Source organism: Pleurodeles waltl, chromosome 7 (genome assembly GCF_031143425.1).
Source record: "Pleurodeles waltl isolate 20211129_DDA chromosome 7, aPleWal1.hap1.20221129, whole genome shotgun sequence".
NCBI lineage: Eukaryota > Metazoa > Chordata > Amphibia > Caudata > Salamandridae > Pleurodeles > Pleurodeles waltl.
In genome coordinates, this window is record NC_090446.1 from 1,144,734,466 (window position 1) to 1,144,760,047 (window position 25,582).

Consider the following 25,582-nt stretch of genomic DNA (forward strand, 5'->3'; position numbering starts at 1 on the left):
GTCTACAGGTTAAAAAAAGAACTGCGAGGCAATGATCCCTGTTACAATTTTACACTGTTGCACATCTCTGTGTCTAAATACTAGAATACTAGTTGAAACAATTTCTTGGTCTTGGAAAATGCTAAGAATGTGTTTGGTATGTGAATCCTCATAGTAATCTCCCTGGAATGCTATACTTTAGATAGAAAACATTTTTTCAGAGTATTCCATCGAACTTCATTGTGTGATGACTGTAGCATAGGATATTAAATTACTTTGCTGCAGTCCAGCAATATCCTTATGGCCTAAGTGTGCTACTATACATTTTGATTTATTTTTTTCCCTTTTGTACAGTGGCGGACGGCAGATTTAGGAAGGAGGGGGGCGGGCGACACACATACACACACACATTCTTTCACACTCAGACACGCACATCCATTAACAACACTCATACCATTCAAACATGCATGCGCGCACCAACATTCAATTTAAAACATCACACACATACACACACACACTTACCTTCAGCCTCCAGGTCCCAGGAGGGCTGGGACTGCTGCCTTCCCTCATTGGCTGACCTTAGGTCAGCCAATGAGGGAATGCAGAAGTCCCAGCCTCGTCACAGAGTGGGATGGGGTCAGGGAGACTGCTGACCCCACCCCACTCTGTGACGTAGTGTCACTGATTGACACTCGCCCTGGGCGCTTCAGGGCTTAAACCTGAAGCGCCAAGGTCGAAATCAATGGGTGGCGCTTTTCTCGTCACCCACGGGAGGGCCTCGAGGCACCTTTGTTGAGCCGAGGAGGTCACGCCCATAGGAGCTGTGACCTCCTCAGCCCAGCAAAGTTCAGCTCAGGCAGCCAGAAGTGTGCACAAATCGCACGTGTCTGCTCCTGGCTGCCTGAGCTGAACATGGAGTGTGTCTGTCAGGCTGACCTTTGTTCAGCCTGACAGATACTCTTCATGAGGGGAAAAAGGTGGGGGGGGCGTGGCCCCTCGCCCTAAAGGATGGGCAGCCACTGCTCTTGTAATGACTTGATGAGTTAATGGCTCAACTGAATTCCTCCCTCAATAAGATTTGCCCTCTCAGTTGTAATCTCAGTGGTGGTCATTACAACCCTGGCGGACGGTGTTAAAGCTGCGGTAATACTGCAAACAGGCCGGCGGACAAAAAAAGGGAATTATGACCGTGGCGGAAACCGCCAACATAGACAGCCACTTTAACACTCCGACCGCCACGGCGGTACAGATAAGCAGCGCGGCGGTCACCGCCAACAGACAGGCGGAAGACAATGTACCGCCCACAGTATCACAATCCGCCACCTTTTCCGGGGCGGATTCACCGTGGATAAAAACACGGCAGAAACAGTTTTTGCAATGGGAAAATGCTCACCTCAACATACTCCACGAGGAAGGAGGCCACCATGGAGCCCGAACTACAAATACTCCCTGCGCTTGTCTTCCTGCTCCTCTATGAACACCAGCAACGTAGGCGCCGAAGACAGCGGTGAGTACTGCACCTACGACATAGGGGAGGGGGGGAGGCAAAAGTCACGGACACACACACGCAACACCCCCACCCCCACCCCGACCCTCACCCACTACAACACACACACCAATGCATTTCCAAACAGCACAGTAACAACCCCCAACCCCCCCGGAAGAATGCAAAGACAAAAGGAAATGAGTTCAACCATAGTAATGTATCAAAATACAGTAACCAAATATATACAGATATATAAAAACAATCGAAAATCATACATCACGATTAGTACTGCAGGTATGCACATATCAATGTCCGTGGACCACTGGGCCCACAATGCATGGGCGAGGCCCACACTAGATACCTGTCCACAAACGGAGAGAACACTGCAGGGGCATCAGATAGAAATACAACAGGCACCTCAGGGGGAAGGGTAGGGGGGGGGCACCTCAGCCGGATTACAGCACCACGCCAGATCCACGACGGGGCTCCATGCCCATTGATGTATCCTGGGGAGTGCAAAGCCACAGTCTCTCAAGTCTCTACAGTGGGTGGGTTGCCCACTGTACCATGCTGGGGAGTGCAAAGCCACAGTCTCTCAAGTCTCCACAGTGGGTGGTTTGCCCACTGTACCATCCTGGGGAGTGCAAAGCCACAGTCTCTCAAGTCTCTACAGTGGGTGGGTTGCCCACTGTACCATCCTGGGGAGTGCAAAGCCACAGTCTCTCAAGTCTCTACAGTGGGTGGTTTGCCCACTGTACCATCCTGGGGAGTGCAAAGCCACAGTCTCTCAAGTCTCTACAGTGGGTGGTTTGCCCACTGTACCATCCTGGGGAGTGCAAAGCCACAGTCTCTCAAGTGGATAACAGTCTCCACTGGTTTTAGAGGGGGACTGGTGCCCAGAGTGCTTCATCCTGTGAAGGACAGACAGAGTGGATGCAGGTCTCCACTGGTTCTGGAGGCGGAATGGTGGCCAGAGTGCTTCATCCTGTGAAGGACAGACAGAGTGGATGCAGGTCTCCACTGGTTCTGGAGGGGGAATGGTGCCCAGAGTGCATCACGCTCCCCGTGACGGTCCCAGTTCCGTCACTGTCCCAGCTGCACATGGGCTAACGATGCTTGATTTGGCGGTCTTTGCCCTGTTCAGCGGTCTTCACCATTGCGGTCTTTGCCCTGTTCAACGGTCTTCACCATGGCGGTCTTTTCCCTGTTCAGCGGTGCTTGCCTTTGCTGTGTCTGACCTGTTCAGCGGTGCTTTGCCATGGCGGTCTTTGCCCTGTTCAGCGGTGCTTGCCTTTGCTGTGTCTGACCTGTGCAGCGGTGTGTGGCATGACGGTCCCTCAGTGCCCAGCGGGGCTGTGGCTGCCGGGGCCCTCCAGGTCACTGACTCTGGCGGTGGTCTCCGGACCAGTGACGATACTGCTGCCCTCCAGGGCACTGACTCTGGCGGTGGTCTCCGGACCAGTGACGATACTGCTGCCCTCCATGGCACTGACTTTGGCGGTGGTCTCCGGACCAGTGACGATACTGCTGCCCTCCAGGGCACTGACTCTGGCGGTGGTCTCCGGACCAGTGACGACAGTGCTGGTGGTGGCATCCTGCCCGGCGGGGAGGATGGCGGCCTTCTCCGCTGTGCTGCTCTTACCAGACTTTGGAGACTTCTTCTGCCCCTTCACCACCTTGGGAGGAGTCACAGCTGACTCAGCACCCTTGTGAGCTGTTTTGCCAGCAGGAGTCTTCACCCTCTCCCGTCGGCCACTTTCCAACTTAAGGTGCTTTACAGGGGGTGGACTGGCAGTGCTTTGGCTCCGTGTCACACTGGCTGCCCTGGTGGCCGGTGCACTCCACACACCTTTAACACGCACCACTGGTACCTGACTTTTTTTGGCTGAGGTGCTACTACGGGACCTATGAATTGGAGGCTGTCGTGAGGTGGATGGATGTTGGGTGTGTGGGTGCCCGCGTTTGTGTACTTTGGGAGGGGGCGTCACAGACACAGATGAGGAGGAAGCTGAGGAAGAAGACATAGACAACAGGGAGTCAGTCATACAGCAATATTTCCAGTGGCACACAGGTGAGAACTATTTTTTTACTATTACATTCACTTTCACACTTCTACCTCTATCCTGTCTGTCAATTAGAAGCAGTATTTGGTAACTGAGTTGTACATTTCCATTACGGTTTCACAGGTGTGGTTATCAACGTGTGTCATCTGCTTGCATCCTTCATGGACTTGTGATGTGTGACATAGGTATGTTGGCATTACATTTGAAAACGCGTTTTGTCACTGTAATTGGTAATACACATTTTAAAAATCACAGACTGACTCCAGATTGTTTTGTGGTTCAAGGGTGTTTATTGAAGTGCTAATTATTGGAGGGGGTGGTAAAATAGTGATGGGTGATGGAGGAGGAATGTCCATGGCAGAGTCCAGTCTATTAGTCTCACAGGTGCACTGCCCATATGGGCATAGGAAGTGGAGCTGGGGCAGTTCCAATCTGGACAGGGTAACAAAGTGAGACAGTGGGATGACAATCAGGGTGGTCTCATTTCCTGGCGGGCGTCTTGCCATCGTGCTCTGTCCTGTCCCTGGATCTCAGGGACCGCTTGCGGGGTGGTTGTCCGTCTACAGGGGGTGGGGTGCTGGTGTGGTGGTCCTGTGGCGGGGCGTCCTGTCCACTAGCGCCGGCGGAGGTGGTGGGCAGTTCATCGTCTAGGCTAGTGTCAGGGGCCCCTTGGAGTGCCACGGTGTCCCTCATGGTCTTTTGTATGTCCTTCAGCACCCCTACAATGGTGCCTAGGGCGGAGCTGATGGTTCTGAGTTCCTCCCTGAAGCCCAAATACTGTTCGTCCTGCAGGCGCTGGGTCTCCTGAAACTTGGCCAGGACCGTAGCCATCGTCTCCTGGGAATGGTGGTAGGCTCCCATGATGGAGGAGAGGGCCTCGTGGAGAGTGGGTTCCCTTGAGGCCCACGATGGTCCGGGCTGGTCATCTGGATCCAGGTGGACAGAGCTGCTGTCATCACTGTGGGCCTCTTCTGTGGGTGGAGTGGAGATGTCTGGACCCTCCTGTGTGGTGACGTTACGTAGTGGTCCTGCAGGGGTATAAGAGCATGATTATTTCATGTGTGTGTGTCATGGTGTGCAATGGGTGGGTGTGCGTGTACCCCAGTGCAAGCATTCCTGTGTGGGGGCTTGTGTGATGATGGTTGGGGGGTTGTTATGGGTATGTGCAGTGAGCATGCTTTAGTGATGGGTGTCCATGCTTAGTTGTGTCATGCAGGGCTTGTTGTTGGGATGTGTGGTTTGTGTAATTAGTACATTAGTGAGGAGTTGTAGTGATAGGGGAGGGGGTGTGGGTGGGGGGGTGTTATAGCATGCAGGTAGGGTGGGGGATATGATAGTTAAGCTTTGACTTACCAGTGTCCATTCCTCCACCGACTCCTCCGAGGCCCTCTAGATGCATGATGGTCAAGACCTGCTCCTCCCATATTGTTAGTTGTGGGGGAGGACGTAGGGGTCTGTCGCCAGTCCGCTGAACCGCGATGTTGTGCCTGGAGACCACGGAACGCACCTTCCCCCGTAGGTCGTTCCAGCTCTTCCTGATGTCCTCCCGATTTCTTGGATGCTGTCCCACAGCGTTGACCCTGTTGACGATTCTTCGCCATAGCTCCATCTTCCTGGCTATGGAGGTGTGCTGCACCTGTGCTCCAAATAACTATGGCTCTACCCGTAAGATTTCCTCCACCATGACCCTGAGCTCCTCCTCGGAAAACCTGGGGTGTCTTTGGCGTGACATGGGGTGGTGTAGGTGATGTGTGGGGTGGTGTATGTGTTGATGAGTGTGGTGATGTGTGGTGGTGTGGGGTGTTTTGAGCGTGGATGTTGTATGGGTGATGGTGTTGTGTGCCTTGCTGTAGTCTCTGTCTGTCGCCTTCGTCTTCAAATTTTGGACGTAGGGGTATGTGGGTGATGTGGGTGTGTGTTTTATATTGTGTTGGGTGTGTCGGAGTGGTGTTTGTATGTGTATCAGGTGTGTGTATTTGGAATTGTCCAATGTGGCGGTGTTTTGGAGATGTGTGTGTATTTTGAGCGCGGCGGTGTGTACTGCCAATGGAGACTGCCGCGTGGATTTGTGGGTCGTGATAGCATGGGCGTGTTTCTGTTGGCGTGACGGTGGAGGTTTTGTTTTCGCCAGTTTATCACTGACCTTTGGTGTGGCGGACTTGTGTGGGTGTCTGAATTTCGGCGGATTCCGAGATGTGGGTCATAATAGCTGTGGCGGAATTCCGCGGCGGTGTATTGGCGGTCTTCTGCACGGCGGTAAGCGCCTTTTACCGCCAATGTTGTAATGACCCCCCAGTATGTCAGAAATCATGGAAAAAGCAGAACACTGAACTGAAGCCTACTTGGTCCCCACATCAATTATGTGAGGCTTAAAAAAAGGTAAAGAAAGAGGTCTCATCTCAAGGCATGGTACTTCATTCCCACATCTTTCTGTGATTTAAGGCCCAGATCAGTTCCTGCCAGCTGAGTAATACAACTGTCTCTAGCCAACTAGGAAGGTGTATACTTCTGGGTTTAACTTTTGACAACATTCTGTGATGTCTGAAGAACCTCTTCCACTTATCTATCCTTATTTCCAAATTATAAATTAGCCTAGTCATCGATATCATTGAGTACTGGCTAATCAGATAAAGATATACCCACAAGAGATGTAAAAAGGCTGCTTTGATTAGCCTGAGAGACCTATGTCTTCTATCATCAGTTAATTGAGATTCTTTACATGCTGACAAAGATAGCATTGTTGCTAGAATTTCAGAAGTTGGTGTTGTCCTCATAAGAGACACTAACGTCATCTCACGTCAGAAGACCAGGGAGCTTCGGCAAAAATCTCAAATGAACTGAAAGCCCCGACTCCATGAGTGAAGGAAACAAACAAAAGAGTGCCCGAGTAGTCTGTAAGCAGGCTGGACATTTTGGCAAAACCCAAGTCAAGCTTTGTTTTTCTAAAGCCAATAACTATGGGGATAATACTTCTGCAGTAGTGACTTGCTTGATAGATCCCAAAACAGGAAATACAGTGGTTATAGGATACTATTGTTAACATAACCACACCAACACTGGTCAGAGTATCTGAACCTTAAAATCCCATTTTCAAGAATTTTTTAACTTTCAATAATGTGTTCATAGGAAACAATGTCACTCTTTTGTTCCTTTTTATTTGTGGAAAAAGGAACCGCTATTTATAGTCTGGGTTATTGTCACTTCTGGTTGGTGGGACTCGTGTGACGCAAGTGATGCTCTGTGGCACTGCGTGTGGGTAAAATGGGACCTGGAATTCTAGCTTTGTTAGTGGGATACCGCAAAAGATTGCATATCTGTGTTGGAAACAGTGTTCATTAGATATGTACACACTCTAGGAAAGCAAGGGATCATTAAGGAACAGAAGCATGGAAGAGTGGTGAAAATTACCTACCGTCTTTGACTGGAATGGCTGGAAATCTGTTCTCCATCCTTCCTCTGTAGATGTGCCCATCTAGGCCTAGTATGTCAACTTCCTCCTGCTGGGATTGAACATGCAAAGACAGCTTATGACGGTGCTGATGGAACATACTTAAGGCTCTGCATGTTTATCAATAATGACACTGTTGGTGTAGACACTAGGGTCCTGATTCACAAAGGGCATCCACACTTGTGAAGGAGGCCTTTGCACTGGTGGGAATGTGCCTTTCCACTATGGTCAGTAGCACCGCAGGCATTGTGAGATCTACTCTCTATGGCACCGCTGAAAGAGGCACCATGAGCACACCCCATTCTGTGACTACTGCTGAAGCTGTAACTGTGCACCTGACTCACTTTACCATCTCTGACACTGTCAAAGCCTTTCTGCAGTTGTTGGCCCTCTATGGTCGAGGATGCTGTTGAAGCAGGCATTCTCTAGGACTACTGGCTCAGCCGCATCTGGAACTATATGGCATAACCTATTGATGATTGCTATTATACTGCAGTAGGTGCTGTTATCTTACACCTCTCTGTGATCAATTACACTTTTGCACCAGGCACAAGACACTTAGCCCTGACAATGATCCACAGTGTCTGCTGGAATTAGAGGTTCAAAGTTAAAAGTCATCTATGTCTATGATCATTTACACTGCTTCAGCATATACCAGAACCTCGCCTTCTCTGTGGTCACTAGTTGAGGTGCAATAGGCGCTGCAGGTGCAACTTTCTTGATGGTCACACGCACTGATCAGATAATACATGCCCCACTCTGGCCCCTTTGTTTTGAATCTCACTTGCAGTATCTCTTTTTTTCCTCATCCTGGTCTCTCTGTTTGATACCCTTGCTGCATGTTGTCATTTCCTCTACTCCCGTCTTACCATCACTCTTCCTTTTCTATGTTGTTACCCTTCCTCCTATTACTGCTGCCTCTTTCTTTCTGTGTTATCTTCTTTGCTTTTTATGTCTTGCCTTCCCTTTCACTTTACTCTCCCTTCCCCCATTCATCTTCTCCCCACCTTACCTTCAAAAGTGCTAGTATGTTCTCCTCTTCAGGCTGGACGCACTGGTTGGAGTTGATGTTCTGCAATCGTGTATACCGCCGGTGGGGGAAGGTGAGAGTGTGGCTGCCCCCACAGCTCCGAGGGGTAGCCATAAAACCATAATCTGACATCTCTGGCATACGCTCACTACATAGAAGGCAAATGGAAACACATCTACAGTCACAAAAAAAGGTACTTCAAGAAAATTTACTCCTGCAATAAACTATCGGATATTCATGGCCCAAGTGTCGCCACGAGGGTACACAGCCTTGGTCTGAGCAAGAGTACCAGGATTCATAAGTCAGCGGAAACAAGGGAAAAGTGTTGTGATACAGTGGTAAGTACTGGGCAATGATCACTACCAGGTCATCATCACCAATCACTACCAGGTCATCATCACCAATCACTGTTGGACTAGCTTTACAGGTCTATTATTTAAGATACTCCATGAACAGTCAAAGGTTATTGCAAGACCAACTCAGCCTTTTAAAACAAGAGTACACAGCAAACGGCTATTCTCAAAGGAGTCTTGGCAGTGGGCTTAATTCTACCAATTAGAGATAATATTGAGTACTTAAAATCAGTGCTGGGCGTTGATTGGCTGCTGTAAGCCAGGGCTAGGCAGTGACTGGCTACAGTAAAACAAGTCTAGGCAGTGATTTGATATTATACAATGATTAGGCATTACATAGATATTAAAAACAGAACAGTATCAGTCAACAGAAAATAAAACTATGCAATGATTTGGTTCTAAACAAAAAGCTGAGTAGTGTTTGGGTTCTAGGATCAAGGCTTGACAAAGTAAAAAATTTACCTACGTCAGTAACAGTCAACCTGATGGATACTGTGTTTTCTCTGCAGATACTTTTCTTTACAATAATATATGGACCTTGGAAATTATTTTCATATTTGTAACACAGCCAAGGAATACCAGTCTTGTACTAGGGTTTTGCACAGGAGTCGTGTGGTGCTGGTTACAAATGCTGACACCGTAGGCTTAAATGGTGCCAGTGCACTATAGATCCTCTTTTTCTTATAATCTGCCCACTATAGAGGGACCAAATCCAGACTGAATCAGCAGAAAGCAGAAAGAGCATGGTGTGCCTGATTTAGTGATTGCCGTAATAGAGAGTCCTTTGAACCAGCTCCCCCTTGCTGCCTCGTCAGCAGGTCTCCCTTTCCCCACCTACTCTGCTGCTGATGCCTGCATCTTCTTCCTGTTCCGTTAGCCCTTCTGCCTTGTGTGGTATCTGCTGGCTAAGTACTTCGTTTGCATTGCAGTTTTTGCTCATTGTCAGTAGCCTGTTTTGATTACAAATCTGCTTTTCAACTTGTCTAGCATTGTATAACACTGGTTAATTAGTCCACTTCAGTTCGTGTTATTTTACTGCCATTTTTCACATTTATTTATTTCGTATTTTGTTGCCTGTCTGTACAATAACCTGATAATTTATGTATTTCTGTTTTGGTGTTTTTTCTTCCCATGACGCTTTTTCCCACCTGTTTGTCTCCCGCTTCCTGCCTCCGTTTTGCCCCACCTACCCAGCAACTCTTCCTCCTCCCAGGACCTACTTAATGAAGGCCGCAGTGCAGCCACGCCACCGGCGTGCCAAACGCAAGCCCATCTGCACCTGGACAGCCTAGCCACGCATTTACACCACCGCTAAGCTCACTGCCTTGGACCCCAGACTCTGCAACAACAATTGCTGGCACATCTCTCCACGATCTACAATAGAGCCTTTCTCCCGTCTCCATTGTCTCTTCTCCTGCAACACCAGAGCACCAGCACACGCACTCGCCACCGCCACATCTGCATCTAAGCAACTCCAGTGCCTCTTGCTCAACCCCAGATCAGTCTGCATGCATGCCACTGAGATCTGGGCCACCATCAACTCCCTCACCCTGACATCATCTTCCTCACTGAAACCTGGATCAACCTGGCAGTTGTTCCCAACATCACCTCAGCAACACCGGATGGCTGCAAGATAGCACACTGGGACTAAATCAACAAACACAGAGGCGGAATGGCCATCATCCACAAAGAAACCATCCACTGCACCACTGCTGCAGATGACATCACCCAGATCATAGAACACCTCAATTTTCAACTCCAGATTGACAGTAAAACCACCATCAGAGGCACCCTCGCCTACAGAACCCCAGGATCTCGCCCCAGCTTCTGCAACACCATCCACAAATTTATCGTCCTGCTTGATATTTACTCCAAACACTACCTCTTCTTCAGAGTCCTCAATTTTCACCTTGATGGCCCCAACAATGCCAATGCTGCCAACTTCCTTGAAAGCATGTACAACGTTGAGTGAGGCTGAGTCACCAACCCCACACACGCTTGACCCCCATCCTCAAGTCTAGTGACAGAGTCAAAGACAGCCATGTCACCAAGCTCACCTGGACAGACTACATCATCATCCACCATCACAGGATCCCCCAAGCACCACCTACGAACCCCCCAGTACCTCATACTGCAGCTGGAACACAGTATCAGAGAGTCAGTGGACCAACACCCTCAGTGCCTCCCGCTCTAACACCCCACCCACACTAGGACAGGCAGTTAAGAGTTTCTCCACCTGGATCACTGACTGTGCTGGCAGAGTCTCTCCCGTCAAGTACACCAAACCCAAGAGACCAACGAAACAAGCCAGTTGGTACACTTTGGAACTGAGAATCAGGAAATGCAACTGCAAGCACCTAGAAAGGAAATGACATACCAGCAACAAGTCCATAGACCGAGCCACCTTCAAGTCATCTCTCAGACAATACTACCAACTACTGAAAAAGACGAAAAGGAATACCCTAGCAGACCTCATCAAAAACAGCTCCAACCACAGAAAGGAACTTTGCAAAATCGTCAGAGAGTTCTGTGACCCCTCAGCAACCGAAAACACCATCACCCATTTTCAGGAACTCCGAGACTTCATGGCAGACTTCTCCCACAACAAGCTCTCCACCATCTACAAAAATTTGAATCCCAATCCACTGCCCCGGATACCCTCAGCCTCCTTGCTCCCACGGATTCCGACCACCAGCTCACCGCCTGGGACCAGCTCACCACACAGTACATATGAACACTGTCCACTCAGGAGCACCCACAGACCCCTGTCCCCACCACATCTTCAACCTCGGGAGCAAGATGATCAGCAGCGAGCTCACTGCCATTTTCAACTCATTTATAACCACAGCCTCCTTCCCCAAAGTACAGAAGCATGCAGAAGTCATGCTCCTTCTTCAAAATCCCTCAGCTGATGGCAGCAAACTGAAGAAATACCACCCTATCTTGCTGCTCCCCTTTCCTGCCAAAGTTCTCAAAAAGGATATTAACCGCCAATGCACGCAACAACTGGAGATCAACAATCTTCTGGACCCCTCCAAATCGGATTCCGCACCAACCAATCCACTGAAACTTCCCTGATCGCTGCCACTGATGATATCAGAACCCTCCTCGACCGTTGAGAAACGGCGGCCCTGATCCTCCTCGACCTCTCAGCAGCATTCAACATTGTATCACACCAGACCCTTATCAAGAGGCTGCACCACATCGGAATCCAAGGCAACGCCCTCAAGTGGATCACCCCCTTTCTCACTGAAAGAACCCAGAGAATACACCTACCACCTTTCACCTCGGAACCTAAGCATATCATTTGTGGCGTCCTACGAGGCTTGTCTCTCAGTCCCACCCTATGCAACATCTACATGACCACCTCAGCCAACATTGTCAGATCCCACGGAATGATCATCATATCGTAGGCAGACAGTACCAGGCTGATCCTTTCACTATTGGAATCACCATGCACCTCCTGAACAGCCTGAACAGGCTGCAGGCAGTACAGAACTCAGCGGCCATACTTGTCCTCGACTTTCCTAGAAGGACCCACATCACCTCCCACCTCAGGAAGCTCCACTGGCTCCTTATTCAGAGGAGATGTCAATTCAAGGTGCTGATCCACATCTACAAAGCCCTTCATAATTAGGGTCCAGCACACATCAAGCACTGCCTGACCTTCCACCAACCCTCCAGACTCCTGCGCTCTACCTCCCTCACGCACACCCCCACATCCATCAGGGCAACAGCGGAGGACGCTCCTTCTACTACCTTACGGTGAAATCTTGGAATGACCTCCCCCTTCACCTACGTACCTCATCCTCCCTTCTGGATTTCAGGAAAGGACTCAAGATCTGGCTGAGCCATTGAACTGAGCAGCTTGCTTTCAGCACCGGGATACCCAGGTGGGTGATCAACTACACTCTATAAATCCACTTGTATGCTTGTCGAGAAACTGCCAAGAAACTAAAGAGTTTTCCAACTTATTCTTCAGTGGCTTTGCTGTTCAACTTACACCTTTGAAAATGCCATGTCAGATACCCTACCTAACCCACGCTGGCAAAGGAAAATTCCTCCTGCAAAACTCTGAATTAGGCCTAGTTTCTTTGAAAACTTCACCCAGCAATGCCTAACACTTTTGGAAGAGGGACTTCAGATAACACAAGACATAATACTAGAATATCTGCAGAACTACTGCTGTTCTGAATAAAGCTTGTATTCTAGCATCAGAATCTATATCAGCTGTGACTTGCTAAAGTACATAGAGGAACCAAGGGCCTGCCTTACAGATCTCTCCTACATATACCTCTAAGCAAACGACTTTTTGCAGCTCTGCTTCTTCATGTTTGAGCCATAAGCCCTTCATGGGGAGAAGTGTTGCCGGCTCCGCAGCACTCTCTCATGCAGATGGTTATTTACTTGGAGTGAGTCTGCTTACTGCCAAGGCTTTGAAAACTAATCTGTATGTTATAGGGAACTGCCCATTCATACACTACTTATACATCCTCGTAATATAATGACTGAGTGCCCTCTTCTATGGGGGAACGTCTATGCTGCATTCCTCCTGCCTTGGGGTAATGGGGGTAGAAGGATAGAAGAACTAATACTTCAACCTGAACTTATTGGTTCAGTTGAAACCCTGAGACAACCCGAAGAATAAAATATTATTTTGCCATCAGTGTAACTTACAAACAAATAATATTTAGCACTGCGACAGATGTATTTATCCTTCACTATGCAAAAAAAAAATTACTTTTCAGTAGAATTGGCAGAATTCAGCAGCATTAATCTTATTGTTTAGAATTATTTTTATGAATCTTACCAAAAGGGCTGGCAATGCACAGATGGAGGCCGGCAAAGCCATCCCTGCATTCACATTTTCAAAAAGCAGCCATACAGGAACAAGAGCTACAATTTAAAAAAACCTTAAAAACCTTCATGATGAGAATGGCATTAGGAATGCATATGGAGATCCCCAGGACTTCTCCATATGCCAACCAATTCTTGAGCTCACACACACAATGTGGAAGCTGCCCCTCATGCTTATCTTCGACTTTGCAAATGCTCTTCTACTCACTCTATGGAGTTCTTATGTCATCAATTGTTTCCAATCCCAATTGTGGTCCAGTCCATAAATACATTTAATTGCAAACTTTAAGGAGTATGGGACACACCTTTCATAACCCTTGCTCCCCTGAATTGTGTAGAGTCTCAATGTGTACATTTTGAGTCGTAAATATATGTCTAATATATACATTATCACAAAAACTGCATACAGTCTTTCATATCTCGGAAAATACCTGTATGGAGTATCTTTACAAGTTTAAAACTGCCCTAATTTGGAAATGTGGGCCACTTTTGTAACTATGGGGGCCGCTTTGATTTTGGTGCCCTTGCTTATTTTCTGTCCCTGTCCAACCCTGGCATACCATTGCTGTGACTTTTCAAATGCCACTCTCAGAACTGAGCATTCAAGTGCCTACCGCAATGACTAAATGCGGCCTCTTACCTATTTTACTTGTTTTCCTTTTTTTCTTTTACTTCAGCCCTGCATCTTTTTTTTTTTGTGGTTTTTTAACTTTCAGGTCATCTAGTATCCATTCTACTCACCAGAATGAGGCTGTAGCTGTTGCTCTTCATTACTACTTCTCACAGACCTGCTGTGTGCCACAGAAGAAAGAGAAAAAGACTACTGCATGCCCCTGCTGTTTTTTTTTAGAAGTTTGTTCTCAACAACGCCCTCCTGCACCCTTCGTTGAAAAGTTATTTACACCCTTGCCCTTGTCAGCATTAGTAAGAGTCTTACATTTTTAGGTTGAGCATAGCAGCGCGCAAGCACGGCTTTTCCAATGTATTGGTATGTATCTGGACTTTTAACCATGCCCACCGCGCACCCATCACTATCACTCATTCATGGGCTTGCCTTTCAAAAATCTTTTATTTTCGTTGGTAAATGCTTTACGTTTGTCCCTCCTTAGGGCGGTTTTGTTACCTCCTTGGACATTGCCCCGTTACATAGCTAATTGCACTTTTGCCAATAAGTTTGACTGGCAGCGAACTTCTTTTTCCTTTTGTGTGCTGCTTCACGTGATGCTGTGGCGCTCTGAATTGGCTCGCTCATGTGAAACTTTATTACTTTTCATTTTCAATTTATGTGGCAAGAAAAGTCCAGTTAGGACTTTACAACGCTAATAGCTGTAACTCGAGAAAATGCGATACCCATTGCACTACAAATGCTTGTTTACCATAGGCTTTGAAATGGGACCTGGCCCGTTTTCTAGAGGAGTGTTAAAAGACTAGTGGATAATACTGTTTTGTCTTCCTCAGAAAGTATTTTGTAACCAGTAACATTACACATTTATTTAACTCTTAAAAAAAGATTAATAGTTGCACTTTTTTATTTGTATTAATTTTTAGTTTTTTTTAATGTCAGGATTAAAGTTAGTTTGTCCAGGCAGGTTGACGGTGCTGCAAAGTGAGGCCCTGTCTGTTAGGCCAGTACCCAAGTTAGGGATAATTAGCATAAAGATGTCAAATGGTGGTAAAAATGTAATGGATCGTAGTTAAGCATTTTGCTTATTCTCCTGCTTCCTCACAATGACGTGCCAAAATACTTGTTGGTTCTACAAACCCAAGAACTGTGACCCACCGCAGAAATCAACTCCACAAGGCCCTGCAGGAGAGAGAATCGTCAAGCTGGTAAGTTAAACTAAGGGGGGGGGGGTCAGACCTTAGACCCTCAAAATACAACACGGGGTAGGTCAGATCCTTAGAAGCTGCCTTGACACGAATGGCACTGCTTAGTACCCGTCGAAACATTTTAAAGTCTCAGTAATAGTATAAAACAATTACACAGAATGCTAGTTTACAATTTACGAGAAAAAATTGCAACAGAAAAGCCACATGGGACCCTGCCGAGTCCAACCTAATACCAGCTTTTTCCAAGCTCTATTGATAAAACGGCAGACAGCACCAACTATCACAGGGTGATTGTTTAAATCATGCATTTTCATGGCAGTATCCTTTCTCCTAAGCACTTAGCCCACAAGACAGCAAAAAGTCAAAACAGAAGGCATAAATTCTAATAGACTAGGGAAAGTAAGAAGAAATGGATCACTTGCATAGCAAATTATGTTTATGTCGCAGATTATGATTGTATCGCAAATTATGTTTTTGTGACTCATGGTATTCACCTTCAACCAAGAAGTTGCCTACTTGTTGACAAAGAGGGCTGGCCTAAGGTATATCTAGGTTAGATACTTTCGTTGAGTTTGCTCTCATTTCAAACAGGCAGAGCTCAAATTTTGTATGATTTACACAGAGCTATAAAAAACACACATTGCAAATCCTTCAGAATTACTCAGTCAAACTCTGTGCCAGCCTCTTAAATTTAAAAAAGCATCTTTATAACCCCTCTGCTGAATCCCTGTAGAGTTTTTTTTTCAAATTTAAAATACTTTTCACCATCAGAAAGTCTTAATTGAACAAAGATCCCTCCTACCTCCAAAACCTAAATTCCAGTCAGGACAGTCTGATTAAGGAACACATTTTATCCATTAATGCATCATCAAACGACAAAGACAGAGATAGGTCTTTAAGCATCTAGAGCCCAAAACTCTAAGATGCCCTGAAACTCAGTCTAAGAGCAGAACTGTACCACATTCTGTTTAGAATACTCCTAAAGATGTAACTCTTCAGATAATCATTCATCTGATCACCCACAAACACGAGCTGTGATGGAGTGATACAGTATTACAGTATCTACCTTTATGCCTTTCTTTTGGACTTCATTCTCATCTTTTCTGTGTTCTGTAGTTGCCACAAGGATTTTAATAAAAAATATATATAGCTGTAAGATAACTTTCCAAGAATTTTCCATGGCACAAAGGACTCCCTTACAGTTTTGTTCTTGAATTTTGCCACTACATCAACTACAACAACAATGTATTCCTTACTTGATCTTCGAAGGGGCTAACACCAGTTCCAATCTCATTGTCACTAATGGATTCCCAAGGGGAATCTGTTGCCATGGAGTTCAACTACATGTAGAGATGCAGCAACAGGAGGAGAATGGTATCCTTAAAGAACCTTTTTAGTACCCTCCCATAAATGTTATTAAAGGATAGCACACCTCACCTACTGCTTGTGCCAAAACCTATTCTGCTTTTTTCCATATGCTGTGAACAGGACCCTATTTCAATTAGCTTAATCCACCAATATGTCCAGGTCAAAGCCACAGTACCCATATGTCTGCCGAAGTTTCTGCTTTTAAACACATATTGTGGACAACATCACAATATGTGTTTGGATGCAGAAACATGTTCAGACATATGAGCACTTTACTTTTTCAGAATCTTGAGTATGAATACACAGTTATTGTTTTATAGTATCCCTGATGAAGCTCTGTATTAAACAGTGAAATTTGTTTGCTGTAATGTTTGTCATTCTTTGATTGAACGAGTCAGTAAAACTTGGATTTAATATAATTAATCCTTGAAAGTGTATTTTTTGCATAATCAAGCAGACTATCATCAATTAACTTGCCTGAAATACATTTCTTGTTTGTGCCTCTTTAGTTGACTGCTTATGATACATAGGATTGAGGACACTGTATGACCTATCTTGTTCTCCACTTTCAATCTTCAGTCTGTTTCTCGTTAAACCGCCCATTTTAATCTCCATTTTTTTTTTCTTCAGCGTGTCTCTGAATAGCACAGACCATCTTGCTATGTGCCTCTCCTCCTTCTCTCTGTTTTTTATGGTCTGTAAGATCACGTTCCTCCTTAGACTATGACTAACTGGTACAGTCCATGTCACACTTTGGACTGACCCTTAGCCTGCCTCTTGCTGGTATTGCCTGATTTGTTTTTTGTCATCCAGCACTTCTCTAGAAGGCATGACCTATCAAGCTGTCTGCCCTCCATCCTCCTTTTTCTGCACTTGTTTTAAAAAAATATTTGTATTAGTTCACTCTAACGGGAGTAAAATCAAACTTCAGTTTTAGTCAGCAGGAAACATACAAGAACTTATGTCCATTTACTCATGGAAAATAGGAAATTGTCATAATTAGAATACAATACAAGCACAACTATTAGTATATGTAAATTTGTTTGCAACATCGGAGATGATCCACTGGGACAACAATCATATTCCCAGTTCAAGTGACACTGCAAGAAAAAAGTTGAGCTTTGCCACGTATACATTTAATTCTCTTAAATGTTCATTCTTTATTTATATTCCTTTTGCAATAACATTCTCCATCCGGTAGCCAGGACGTTTCATCACTTTCAAGAACTTAAAGGGTAGTAGTGGTGTAGGATATTGCACCTCCTGGAGGTATTCACAAAGGTAAGAACAGGAGAGTACCCGAGTTAATGGATGGCTCAAGTGGTCAGGTGCCTTACTACCCGTAGGCAGGGAAAATGTGTATGGATATACACAAATGACAATGAACAAAAAAGACCACAGCACACAGCGTACAAAACAGTAATACATAAACAGTAAAATCCAAAGAATTAAGAATCCGTCAGCAAGTGAAGCGAATCAATATTTCACGTTCCTTATAGGAAACATCTTTTATTTTGAACCGCAGTTTGGTAAATGAAAAGACACGTCCATCGAATACAGCCAACACGTGTTTCAACACACAAGTGAGTTTTTCAAGGCTGCAAAGAGATATATATATATACAATAATGTTTTGTTTTATTCCGGACTGGTCTTAAAGTAAAAAGTAAAGAGTAAAAAATAAGTGACTGGGTGCATATAACACAGGTAAGTAAACCCAGTGAATAGTGCAAATAGAAATGATAATAGACATGGCAATGGAAGTAGTGGGGGTAAGCAAACAGACACCATAATGAAACACCACAGTGGTCAAAGAGGTGATAGCTGTCCAGAGATAACTGCCAGACAAAACCAAAGAAATAGATATATTTTTTGATAAAATACAAGGACACCGGAAACAAATAATTTTATTGTGTGTGAGAAGCGTGAGTATATTGGTAAGTCAACGTGGAATGGGTATGCACTGCCCATAATAAAGTAAGAACTGTAGTAAGTCAAAAAGACGGAAGTAAACGTGTCTAAAGAATAAAAAGAACATCAGACTTAATCATACCTAGAGTACTTGCAAAATTGTAGAAGGTTCCGAGTTGGGAGTTTGTACAAAAAGTATAAGCTGGAAAGGAAAACAAAATCGTCAATAAAGTAGTTGGTAGGGGGCTAACAAAGCGGGAAGCTGGTAAAATGTAATTACCTGTTTAAACAAGTAGATAAATGCGGCCAATGTCTGGTTCATTATGTCCCCAGGTAGGAAGTGTAGAGATCAATGACCAAATATTATATATATATAGGAGGACCTTAGTAAGTCCTGGTGTAGTACTAGAAAAAATATGAGAGTGAGGGAAATAGTTGTGTAATAAAAAAGGCTGGCACGTATGTAAATAGATTCAGTAGGGAAACCTGATACCAGTAAGGTTGTGCCAAACAAGAAAAGAAAATAACGGGGATAAGTTATCTGCCGATAAGGTCACTATTAATCAAAAAAAGGGAAGTGGCTTACCTGCCAAGTTGAATATCGCGTAACGCTCGCTATGGGGAGTCAGTTGAAAATGGCATCGTGGGGAACGCGATGTTAAATGCCAGAATGTCATGGAAATGGACGAAGGGTTACTAAGTAAATAGTCAACAAAATAGATGAAGGTCAGAGAAAGGAAGTGTTTCAAAAGCAGTGTATTGTACTGCTAGATTTCTGACAAAAAGAGTAAGGAAAAGCGGCGACCATGTTGCAAGAAGAAGGAAAAACTGTGATAAGTGATAAAGGTCCCTATACATGAACCAAAAAACGTAAATAAAATGTAAAGGACACCACATGCACGGAGGATAAAGGCACCAAAAGTAAAGTGAAACTAAACTAAAGTAAACAGAAGACACGAGTTGGTAGAAAAATAAATGTGTTAAAAAACTAATCACAGTAGTTAAACATATCAGTCAAAATAGGAGTATTAAAACCTATGAATCCAAGCTCAATCTACAGTTTTAGACACAGTATTAACATAGTCATAGAAGGAAGAAATGTTTACACATATAATACATATACCAGTAATGGTGACAGTACGTACATACGATAACAGTTAGATGCTAAGGATAAATATTGCACAAAGTACTTATACAGATACACAATACAAAGAACAATTTAACCCATGTAATCAAACCATAGAAAACAGTAGGGGGACTGCAAATTGGTAATACAAGTTAAACATGGTAGAGAACATTAGAAAATAAAAAATCAAAGAAAAGATTAATGCCTATGTTTATAGCAGTAGAGTCAAGCTTGTAGAATTTTTTTAAAAGTATACACGAATAGGCGGCTAAGTGGCCATATAGGTATGTCAAAACCCCATTTGAATACAAAATGGAGATAAGAAGCAATGTCATGTATAGGTTAAGTAAAAAGAAAAGAAAATCCATGTTTGGTTGGTATAGCAAAAGACCTATTATAGACATTTCAAGACATTTGAAAGAAGCAAGAAAATGCACGTACGGTACTGAAATGGTAAATAAGAAAAAATATAAGAATAAAATGTAAAAAATAGTGTAAACATGAGGGGGATACCGTTGAGGGAGGTGGTCAGAGATCAGTTAACAACAAAACTGTATTAGGTTAAGAACACATACAATTCCCTGTCAATGTTGAGACCCTTTTCTACGGCCCGTAATTTAAGTATCCATTTGGCCTCACATTTACGTAAATCCTTAGTTCTATCCCCCAATCTGGGTGATGTGGATACATGGGTAATGCCATGAAATCTAATATTGGGAATGTCGTTTTCTTCATGTCCCGAGTTGAAATGTGTCACAAGCAGATAGGTGGCAATATGGTTTCTAATTGCTCTGATGTGTTCTTGTATACGTTCTTTGAGAGGGTGAATAGTGCTACCCACGTAGATGAGTCCGCATACACAGATAATACAGTAAACTGTGCACCTAGTGTTGCAGTTGATGAACTGACTAACATGATAGATAGCCTCCGTGTTGTAAGTGAATGTCAAAGTTTAATTGAGAGCCAATTGGCACGAGACACAACAACCACATTTATAGAAACCAACAGGTTTGTTGGGTAGCCAAGTTGGCGGATGGGTCTGAGTAAGAGGTGAGATCAAGATAGGGCAGAGGATATTCCTCAGAGTCCGACCCCTGCTATGTGTAATAGAAGGTGTTTTATCAATAACAGCACCTAGCCCAGGATCTAGAAGTAGTAAGTGCCAATGTTTCTTAAGTATGCGAAACACTGATTTGCTTGCGGGACTGAATCTAGTAACAAATGGGATAACCTTACTTCTATTGGTACCGGATTTCTTGTAGCCTTTGATAAGTAGAGAATGACGTTGTTTGGAAGATATACGTTTGCAAGCTGTGGAGATTATGTCTTCCGGGTAACCTCTGCAGCGGAAACGTTGAGCTAAGCATTCCAACTCCTGTGTAAACGTCTCATCGTCACTACAATTGTGACGTGTTCTGACCATTTTGCCATAAGGAATTGCTTTGATTTGGGTGATAGGATGTGCACTATGTGCATGGAGGATAGAGTTACCTATCCTACCGGTTTTCTAAAAAGTCTAGAGGAGATCTTCTTGTTAGTAATGTAAAGTAAGAGATCAAGAAACTCTATTTGGGCACAGTCAACTCTGTGTGTTAAAGTCATTTGAATTGAGGTGGTCTATGAGTATGTTCGAGTCCTGTCTGTTGCCCGTCCAAATGGTGAGTATGTCATCACTATACCTCCCCCAGAAAAGAATATGCTGGGTAATGTGCGAGGGACAGTTTGACCAGAGGTGATGTTTTTCAAACTGTCCCATGTATAGATTTGCGTAGGAAGGAGAGAATTTTGCTCCCATGGCAATCCCTTGACATTGTTGGTACCATTGACCATCATGTAGGAAGACATTATTCTCAAGAACTAGTCGTGTGAGGTCAAGTAACATTTGAGTGTGTTCATAGAGAGTGGCGTCTCTATCTGCAAGTGTTAAAGAGAGCATGTCGAGACCCCGTTCCAAGGGGATAGAAGTGTAAAATGAGTTGACGTCCAAGCTGACGAAGCAACAGTCATCAGTCCAGTCCACATCTTCTAGTTGACATAATAGGTCTCTCGTGTCTTGTATGAAAGAGGGTAAATAACGTACCATCGGTTGGAGAAAAGAGTCAATATATTCAGATATTTGTTCTGTAGGTGAACCGATGCCTGAGATGATAGGTCTACCGGGGGGATGGTCCCAGGTTTATGTATTTATGGTAGAATATAGATACAAGGTGCTCGTGGTGTGTCATTATACATGTATCTATATTCTTGGTCAGAGAGAAGGCACAGGTTTTTCCAATATGCCAGTTTATTGCCAATTGTACTAATAATCCTTGGCAGAGGATTGTCAGGTAGATGTGTATAGGCTTGAGTATCACTAAGTTGTCTGTTGATTTCAGACATGTAGACCGATCTGTTAATAATAACCACATTACCCCCTTTGTCCGCCTCTCTAATCACAATGTCGGTGCAGGAAGAGAGTTTATTAAGGGCCAGAAATTCCATTGGATTGAGGTTATTCTTATGTTTGGGGGCGTGAGTCCTGAGTTTATCCTCAAGTGTAAAAAGATCTGCACTAACTGCCTTATAGAAGACATCTATGCTATTGTCAGGTGGTAAAGTAGGTGTAAAACTGGATTTGGATCTGAGACCACTATCAAGATCCAAATAGGGCTGAATATCGAGGTGAAACAATAGTTCCCCAAAACTAAGAGTTGGGTATGTTGTAGGATCTAAGGACAGGACAGTATAAATGTCCTGTATGTCCTTTATTGTCTTGTTGCAAGAGCGAGAAGGTATGTTGGGAATCGTACTGCGTGCTGGTTTATAAAAGAAAAACTTTCTAAGTTTCAAGTGGCGTATAAACTTAAAAAGGTCAATGTGTATGTCGGTGAAGTCAGGTTTAGAAACAGGACAGAAGCCCAAGCCTTTTCTCAACACATTATTTCATCCTTAGACAATGTAAGGGTAGACAGATTGATCACCTGAACTGTATCATCATCCAAAGTGGTTTGACAAAGTGGTACAAGTGTTCATGTTCTCTGATTTTTTGCGAGCGAGTTGTTACGCCCTCCCTTTTGTCTAACATTGTGTTTCTTTCCCCCCTACGGGTGGGTTTGTACTTAATTTTGATCTGTCGTAGTTCTGACGTAAACCCCTTCTGTAACGTCCTAGTTCCTCTAAAAAAGAAGATGGGTGAGTAACGCCAGGAGTAGGTAAAGTACACAAGGTCCCTTCAGTAGAGGGATCCAAGCTATTGCTAGAAATACTTGAAACGTCTGATAGACTGTTCGGTGCAGTGCATACCCATTCCACGTTGGCTTACCAATATACTCACGCTTCTCACACACAATTAAATTATTGGTTTCAGGTGTCCTTGTATTTTATAAAAAATATATCTATTTCTTTGGTTTTGTCTGGCAGTTATCTCTGGACAGCTATCACCTCTTTGACCACTGTGGTGTTTTATTATGGTGTCTGTTCATTTACCCCCACTACTTCCATTGCCATGTCTATTATCATTTCTATTTGCACTATTCACTGGGTTTACTTACCTGTGTTATATGCACCCAGTCACTTATTTTTTACTCTTTACTTTTTACTTTAAGACCAGTCCGGAATAAAACAAAACATTATTGTATATATATCTCTTTGCAGCCTTGAAAAAGTCACTTGTGTGACGAAACACGTGTTGGCTGTATTTGATGGACGTGTCTTTTCATTTACCAAACTGCGGTTCAAAATAAAAGATGTTTCCTATAAGGAACGTGAAATATTGATTCGCGTCACTTGCCGACGGATTCTTCATACTTTGGATTTTACTGTTTATGTATTACTGTTTTGTATGCTGTGTGCTGTGGTCTTTTTTGTTCATTGTCATTTGTGTATATCCATACACATTTTCCGTGCCTATGGGTAGTAAGGCACCTGACCACTTGCACCATCCATTAACTCGGGTACTCTCCTGTTCTTACCTTTGTCAATACCTCCAGGAGGTGCAATATCCTACACCATTACTACCCTTTAATTTTTGTTCTGGGCTTTTTTTTGCCATATTGTGGTTAACTGCACTCCTGGTCTCAAAACCTTATTACTGTATCTGGTTTTGTTTAGACTATTTAGACATGGCCCTTTTTGACGATAAACGGGATACTTTATCTGCCAAATTATTTTTAAAAAAAACTATTACTACTAATACTGGTACCAGTATGACCATTAAGGAAGGACTTGAACAGAAATTTGTTAAACCCGAAAGACTTAAGAAACTAGAACTTTCGAGATGGTGGTACGTCACCACACTAAAACGCTACATAGAACTTAACAAGTCCCCAGGGGCCTACGGGTGATAATTTTCCCTTCTTTTGATGACCTTGACCCTGACCTTCCTGGGGAATGGGAACACTTGATTTCCTCATCTTCCATTGAGATGATGAACATACTTATTAAACATGCGGATAGAAAAAGGGACAAATTACTGCTGGACATTGCCTCCTTAGAAGAAGAGATCAAGAACTTAAACCTTCCCGAGGCAACAGACAAAAACTACACTATCTTGAGAGAAGTACTTAACAGTCACCAACTATATATTAAAGACAAAAAAAAAAAAATCATTAAGGATGAGAATGATTACAGTAACGGCCGTATTTATACCTTTGCACGTAAGTTTGATCAGGTCAATAAGGATACCCATGGGAGGATGACTGACACCAACCTTACGGATGTGTCAGCACCGAGCAGTCTATCAGACGTTTCAAGTATTTCTAGCAATAGCTTGGATCCCTCTACTGAAGGGACTCTGCATACTTTACCTACTCCTGGCGTTACTCACCCATCTTTTTTTAGAGGAACTAGGACGTTACAGAAGGGGTTTACGTCAGAACTACAACAGATCAAATTTAAGTACAAACATACCCGTAGGGTTGGAAAGAAACACAACGTTAGACAAAAGGAAGGACGTAACAACTCCCTTGATCGCAAAAAATCTGAGAACATGAACACTTGTACCACTTTATGTCAAACCACTTTGAATGATGATACAGTTCAGGTGATCAATCGGTCTACCCTTACATTGTCTAAGGATGAAATAAATGTGTTGAAAAAAGGCTTGGGCTTCTGTCCTGTTTCTAAACCTGACTTCACTGACATACACATTGACCTTTTTAAGTTTATACGCCACTTGAAACGTAGAAAGTTTTTCTTTAATAAACCAGCGCGCAGTACGATTCCCAACATACCTTCTTGCTCTTGCAACAAGACAATAAAGGACACACAGGACATTTACACTGTCCTGTCCTTAGATCCTACAATACACCCAACTCTTAGTTTTGAGGAACTATTGTTTCACCTCGATATTCAGCCCAATTTGGATCTTGATAGTGGTCTCAGACCCAAATCCAGTTTTACACCTACTGTGCCACCTGACAATAGCACAGATGTCTTCTATAAGGCAGTTAGTGCCGATCTTTTTACACTTGAGGATAAACTCAGGACTCACACCCCCAAACATAAGAATAACCTTAATCCAATGGAATTTCTGGCCCTTAATAAACTCTCTTCCTGCACCGACATTGTGATTGGAGAGGCGGACAAAGGGGGTAATGTGGTTATTATGAACAGATCGGACTACATGTCCGAAATCAACAGACAACTTAGCGATACTCAAGCCTATACACATCTACCTGACAATCCTCTGCCAAGGATTATTAGTACAATTGGCAATAGACTGGCCTAATGGAAAAACCTGTGCCTTCTCTCTGACCACGAATATAGATACATGTACAATGACACACCACGAGCACCTGGTCTCTATATTATACCAAAAATGCATAAACCTGGGACCTTCCCCCGGTAGACCTATCATCTCAGGCATCGGTTCACCTACAGAACAAATATCTGAATATATTGACTCTTTTCTCCAACCGATGGTACGTAATTTACCCTCTTTCATACAGGACATGAGACCTATTATGTCAACTAGAATATGTGGACTGGACTGATGACTGTTGCTTCGTCAGCTTGGACGTCAACTCACTTTACACATCTATCCCCTTGGAACGGGGTCTCGACATGCTCTCTTTAACACTTGCAGATAGAGACGCCACTCTCTATGAACACACTCAAATGTTACTTGACCTCACACGATTAGTTCTTGAGAATA

General features: G+C 44.1%; 1 protein-coding gene across 1 annotated transcript in view; it reads right to left on the bottom strand.

Annotated features, from left to right (window-relative positions):
- Window positions 1-25,582, bottom strand: part of QRICH2 (glutamine rich 2) — a 479,286-nt gene that overhangs the window by 53,968 nt on the left and 399,736 nt on the right. Inside the window, exons 18-19 of the mRNA XM_069201754.1 lie at window positions 7,989-8,163; window positions 6,941-7,028 (exon numbers count right to left, since the gene is read on the bottom strand). Of these exons, the coding sequence (XP_069057855.1) occupies window positions 6,941-7,028; window positions 7,989-8,163 (263 nt within the window). The remainder of the gene's footprint in view (window positions 1-6,940; window positions 7,029-7,988; window positions 8,164-25,582) is intronic.